The sequence below is a fragment of the Garra rufa genome, chromosome 23 (genome assembly GCF_049309525.1).
Source record: "Garra rufa chromosome 23, GarRuf1.0, whole genome shotgun sequence".
Lineage (NCBI taxonomy): Eukaryota > Metazoa > Chordata > Actinopteri > Cypriniformes > Cyprinidae > Garra > Garra rufa.
Genome location: NC_133383.1, coordinates 18,072,839 through 18,079,667, shown reverse-complemented (window position 1 = coordinate 18,079,667; position 6,829 = coordinate 18,072,839). Strand labels below are relative to the sequence as shown.

At 37.2% G+C, this 6,829-nt stretch overlaps 1 protein-coding gene across 1 annotated transcript in view; it reads left to right on the top strand.

Annotated features, from left to right (window-relative positions):
- The window catches only part of cblb (Cbl proto-oncogene B, E3 ubiquitin protein ligase), a 91,485-nt gene that overhangs the window by 2,298 nt on the left and 82,358 nt on the right, over nucleotides 1-6,829 (top strand). The window contains exon 3 of the mRNA XM_073829243.1: nucleotides 551-801. Coding sequence (XP_073685344.1) covers nucleotides 551-801 — 251 coding nt within the window. The remainder of the gene's footprint in view (nucleotides 1-550; nucleotides 802-6,829) is intronic.

The window sequence follows — 6,829 nt, the reverse complement described above, 5'->3', positions numbered from 1 at the left end:
GAACATGATCTTTACTTAATATCCTAAGTATTTTGGGATATAAAAATAGATAATTTTGACCCATTCAATCTATCGTTGGCTATTGCTACAAATATACCCATGCTACTGATGACTGGTTTTGTGGTCCAGGGTCACACATATATGCAATTTTTACATTTTTGTATATATACAATGTATAAAAAAAAAATCACATTGTTTTTTTAACATTTGTATATAGGATTTACATAGAAACCTATACATAGTAGCCAGAAAGAAATGCAAATTTTAAAGGAAAATGTCAGACGTACTTAGAGGCTTTTGCATCTGAACTATTTATATACAACTCATTATATATTGCACCTCTGCAATCTGTATAAAACTCAACAAATATTTCTTTATTGCAATCCTTATATATTTCACATTTATAATCTACAAATATCTAGTACAAAAATATTATATAAAAAATGATCAGAAATACCATCTACCTAATTTTTTAATCACTAAAATTAACTTAGTAAAAATTGCTTGTACTTTGTTTTTCTAATCTGATGATGTGTATGTGTTTTTTTAGGTGAGGTTATGTCAGAACCCCAGACTACAGCTGAAGAACAGTCCTCCATACATCCTGGATATTTTACCTGACACTTACCAGCATCTGAGGCTGATTCTGTGCAAATACGAAGAGAACCAGAGACTTACTCAGCTAAGCGAGAATGACTATTTCAAAGTGTACATCGACAGCCTGATGAAGAAATCCAAAAGAGCAATCCGCCTCTTTAAGGAAGCCAAGGAGAGAATGTATGAAGAACAGTCACAAGACAGGTAAGATGCTTTTTATTTTGCTTTCACACATGGTCTGGCCAGTGTTTTGTACATAAGGACTGGTTTTGTCCATTGCAAAGTAAAAACGAAAGGAATAGAGCAGCGATTTCACTTTTGCTCTGTGCGCATCGTGCTTGAGATGTCTGTTTCTAACACCAGCAGATGGTTTTTAAAATCATCTTTGAGCGTTATCACGGTTGTCAGTCTCGTTTTGACGCTGAACTGTTGGCCTTTGAACGTCTGTGTTGGATGGACATAGACGTAGGAGAGGTCAGGTCACATGACTGGTCTGTTTTGTTGGGTTTCCTCTGGTGTTTCATGTCAGTTTGAGTCATGGCTAATTATCATGGAAATCTAACTCTGATCAAGAACAGCAGCCCTAATGAAAGAGACTGTGACCCCCTCTGGATCTAAACCCTCGGTGGGCCAGGCAGACTCTGCGCAGGGCGAGAACAAAGTAAGAGAGATTATTAACAGAGCAAGTGTGTCTCGGGCATAAGCTGACACATGCAGAATACTCTCCCTGAGGGCCATTAGAGCTCTGGGTCAGCCTGTGCTTTTCAGACATGAAACACGGCCCTTGACTAAAGAGGAAAATCTTAGCATTCTGTTTTACTGACAGCCAAGCCTAACATTCCCAGCATCTGGTTTAGAGCGTAGCCTCACATCAATTAAACTGCATTTAGGCCACTGACTATTTGGGAAAATACTGCACAGTTTGAAAACGTATCATAAGGGCGTTTGATGCTGCCAGCAAATAATAGTGTTTCAGCTGTTGGTTTATATCCCAGCGCTTTTGATTGGCGACTAGGGCTCGGGTTTTGGCAGAAGAGTTTAATTTTAGTAATGCTTTCGATCCCAGTCTCACCGGTTTCTGCAGGGGTGAGAAGATGATTGATATGAAAGTTTTAGGGGGTGAATGAGAGGTAAAGCAGCATTTGTTAGCCCGCGGACACCAACTGACAAACCATCCTGGCACGTTGTCGTATCCAGAAGCTGTGACACTCGCTTCGGACAGGAGCAGGGATATCGGCTGACAGCTCCTTCACGTCTGCTGTGTCACTCTGTCTTAAATCTCCAGGGAGAGATCCTCTACTTTGCCTTCCAGCCTTTGGCTCCCTGTCCCACACAAAGAGGGGGGATAGAAATGTGTCCTTTTGCAGATTACAGACAGGAAGGGAGGGAACACAAAAGGTCAAGAAATTGAGATGAGTGCAGGACTTAACAATAAGGATGGTTTGATGGCCCAATGCTGGTTGATGCTGTGCTGTCACGGTTTCACATGATTGATGATCAAGTATACATTTGTGGCTTGCAAACGGAAATGTTTGGCTTCATCTGAACGTTAAAATTCTGCTAATTTAAATATGTTGCCACAGTAACATCTGGCTGGCTTACATAGATGAGGTTTTCAATATTGAATGCATTAGATATACTGGAACATTTCAAAATGATAAAAATAATATTGTTTGGCAGTCAATATAAAAGTTTGGGATCAGTGAGATTTGTAATGTTTTTCAAAGAAGTCTCTTATGCTCATCAGGGCTGCATTTATTTGATTACAAATACAGAAAAAACTAATATTGTGAAATATTGTTACAATTCAAAATGACAGTTTTCTATTTTAATACTCTTTAAAATATAATTTGTTCCTTTCATGCAAATTTGCATTTTCATCAACTATTAAATCATTTTATGATCCAGAAATCATTTTATGATTCAGAAATCCTTGCTAAATCAAAGTATCTTTTGTTTTATTTTTCAAAAATATACCCTCAAACTTTTGAATTGTTGTGTAAATTGTTACAAAGGGTTTCTATTTTGAATAAATGCTATTCCTTTTGACTTTTTATTTACAAAAGTATCCTGAAAAAAGTATCACAGGTTCCAAAAAAATATTAAGCAGCAAAATCAGTTTTTAACATTGATAATAAATCAGCATATTAAATAATTTAAATCTTGGCTTAGAAGTCATTTCTTTAGGGTAGCTTTTATTTGAATATTTATATTTTTTAAATTAATTTTATTTATTTTAAATGCATGTTTGAATGAATGTTTCTTTTTTTCTTATTTATTAGTTTTATATGCTGTATTTTGATGTTTTATTTGTTATATACAGCACTTTGAGAAGTAACATAAAGGTGCTATATAAAATAAAGATTATTATTATTATTATAATTTCTGAAGGATCATGTGACACTGAAGACTATCTGATGAAAGTTCAGCTTTGATGTCAGGAATAAACTATATTAAAATAGAACTCTCCTATTTTAAACTAATAATATTTCACAATATTACTGTTTTTTTTTTTCATTTGTTTAAATAAATGCAGCCTCGATGAGCATAAGAGACTACTTAAAAAAAAAAAAAAACATTAAAAATCTCCCTGATCCCAAACCTTTGAACGGCAGTGTATATTACCTTCTGGCATACATAATATAACAGTACATGATAACAGTATCAATACATATACATTTGTAAATAATACACTGGAATAAACGTGGGTATGAAAATGTTGGCAGAGCAAGTGAAAGTCCTGCTTAGGACAGCAGAAACATTCCTTATTATTGAGCCCACTGAATGAGATGTGGAGAAAGGACAGAAGAGCCAGTAAGAGAGGAGGGAAACAGGAGAAAAGCCATGTGGAAAAGCAAGGAGAGTTCATTCATAGTGCAGTGGGGCTGCGGGGAGACATCAGTACAGAAAGCTGGTCCCCGGCCTACAGCCAGGCATCTTCATAGAGGCCCTGCATGTGCTATAGTAATTATACCGCAGCTCCTGAGACCAACAATGGGACTCTCTTTTTCGGTCTCTCTCCCCCAGCACCCTCCTGCCATAAATATCATCTCTGTCATGCAACGTTAGACAGTCTGTGGAGGACAAAAAAGTTCCTAAATAACGTATAATACCTAGTTTTGCTGTGTCTTTGTGGTTTATTTATCTTTGTGGTTAAGTTCACAAATGTGCACTGAAAACTTTTTTTAAAAACCCTGTCAAGCATTTTCATTTCATTATGCCCTGTTTTTCGTTGTTCATCACGTCTCTGTTACTATTTTTCTGTGTTTACATTGTCGCACATCTGTGGCAAATTACAACAACAACAGAAAAATAAAAAAAAATTAACCATAAAGCCACTGATGGAGCAGTGGAAAAAAAAAACGAAAGCGTTTTTGCTTTGTTTCATTAACGGCATAATTTTTATAGATAGATTGTGCACTGTATTCTAGCAATCTCAATCCTGTTTTATAATTATGAGAGGATTGCTGAGGTTCTGAGTTTCTCCTTTTACTGGAAAGATCTAAATGCATTACTATCTATTAGTATTGACGTTAAGAGGCGGACAACGGTGGTCAGGAACAGGGATGAATGAGCCGGATGTATTGAATCGAGTGGAGATTGGCAAGCTTTGCTGTATCCGGGGCTGAGGTGGCAATCTTAAGCCATTCAGCGTTGTTTCTCTCATCCTTTAATCTCCTCAGTGTCTTTTTTTTGTGACAGAGATGGAGCCATGCAGTACACGTTGAACTTCTCTGAAGCCTCAGACTTGGCCTCATTGACGTGCTTGCTTCTCAGGCATCATGCTTCATGAGAAGATCGGCAGATGTTTTAATGTTCCTGTGGCTTTGAGGTGTGAGCAGATGACAGAGAGACTGCTGTTGACAGAGATAGAGACTTCAGATGTACTGTTGTCAAACTCGCAGAAGAAAATATCTCTGAGGTTTGGCCTTTAAACAGGCCACAGACAGTGGGGACGGTCCAAGGAGCTGTTTTGCATTCACACTGACTGTGAAATCGTGGTGTATTAACCCCATTCCTTACTCCACCACTTCTAGCCTTGCTATGTCTAAAAACTATGTTTTTAAAGCTCTTCAGAGCTCTTCAAGGAGCTAATTCCCTTCTGAGAAAGGTAATATACTGTACTTGCTCACAAGTGGCAGCCGTCTGTTTAAATCTCCTTACTCAGCTTGCTCGGTATAAAGCTGCTTAACATTGATGGAACATTTTTTGTTTTCCGCAAATGTGCAAAAAAAACTTTATTCCTGGGTTGCACCTCTACGCCTCTCGCACCTGTAAACCAGTGTAGGTGTTAGCACCGTGATGTGATGTTAGGAATGTTTTTATTTCCTTAAAGCACAGGATGTTTACCGCCCTCACTGAACAGCCATCCTTAATTCGTGTTTGACCACAAGCTACTACGTTCTCCACGCAGATGTTCCATGGATAAACACAATGCTCTGGTTGTTGAAACTGACTTTGTGGAGCCCATTACCATCTGCTGTGAGTAAACAGAATAGGATCGACATGTTATCAAACAGGGGGCAACAGGAATGATGCTTGGCCTGAACGTAATTGCTAAGGCAGCAGCAGATTTGATGGAAAAGGTCACTGATGTAGCTTTATCTCAAGACGCCGTCTGAGCCGCTGATGAAAAGCTGAAGTGAAAGTGCAGACCTTGATGGAAACGGAGCTGTGGATTTGAAACTGCTTGGTAGGGGAACTGCGAGACCGGCCTGCCTTGTTTCCTTTGACCTTGAGTAAGCACGTTGCAGAGAGCATCTCTTAAAAGGTTAACTGTTATTTTTACTGTGCAAGCAGAAGTTAATGTTCAGCGATTTTCTTCTTCCCTAGGAGGAACTAATTATAGGCTAGCTTGTTTGGTGGATGAGCACAATTGCCCATTCTCCAATGGATTCTGGTCAGAAAGACATTTCAGTATGCAGTGGATTATTTTTCTCATCCGAAGTAATAATTGCATTATCTTTCTGGCTCTCGCTGTGTCTTTTTATCCCCCTTTTTATATGTATAAGATGTTGGATCCTTATAAAATACCATTATAAAACAAAGTTCCAGGAAGCTGATTCATGGACTACAGTTGAAGTCAAAAGTTTACATATGCATTGCAGAATCTGCAAAATGTTAATTATTTTAGCAAAATTAGAGGGATCATACAAAATGCATGGTGTTTATTATTTAGTACTCACTTGAATAAGATATTTCACATAAAGATGTTCACACAAGAGGAAATAATAGATTAATGTATTCAAATGACCCTGTTCAAAAGTTTACATACTCTTGATTCTTAACAATGTGTTGTTGTCTGGATGATCCACAGCTGTTTTTTTGTATTATTTGTGATAGTTGTTCATGAGTCCCTTGTTTGTCCTGAACAGTTAAACTGCCCGCTGTTCTTTAGAAAAATCCCTCAGGTCTCTCAAATTCTTTGTATGATTTTGAGATCCATTTTTTCACACTGAGGACAACTGAGGGTTTTTTATGTAACTAATACAGAAGGTCCAAAAACTCACTAATGCTTTAAAAGGAAACACAATGCATTAAACTTTTTGAATTTGAAGATTAGGGTAAATTTAATTTATTTTGTCTTTTGGGAAACATGTACGTATCTTATGTAGCTTTTGAAGGGCAGTACTAAATGAAACAAATATGATATTTAGGCAAAATAAGAAAAACGTTTACATCATCTTTCTGGTCAAAAGTTTTCACCCCCGGCTCTTAATGCATTGTGTGTGTTTTTTTTTTTTTTCTTCTGGAGCATCAGTGAGCGTTTGAATCGTCTGAAATAGTTGCATGTGAGTCCCTCAGTTGTCCTCAGTGTGAAAAGATGGATTTCAAAATCATACAGTCATTGTTGGAAAGGGTTCAAATACACAAATGCTGAAAAGCTGAATTTTAAGATCAGGGTTCACTTATTTTGTCTTCTGTGAAACGTTAGTATCTTCTGTAGTGTTCTGAAGGGCAGTACTAAATGAAATAAATATGATATTTAGGCAAAATAAAAAAATGTACACTTATTTTGCTCAAAAGTTTTCACCCTCAGCTCTTAATGCATCGTTTTTCCTTCTGAAGCATCAATGCGCATTTGAACCTTCTGTAATAGTTGCATATAAATCTGTCAGTTGTCCTCAGTGTGAAAAGATGGATCTCAAAATCATACAATCATTGTTGGAAAGAGTTCAAATACACAAAAATGCTAGAAAACCAAAGAATTTGTGGGACCTAAAGGATTTTT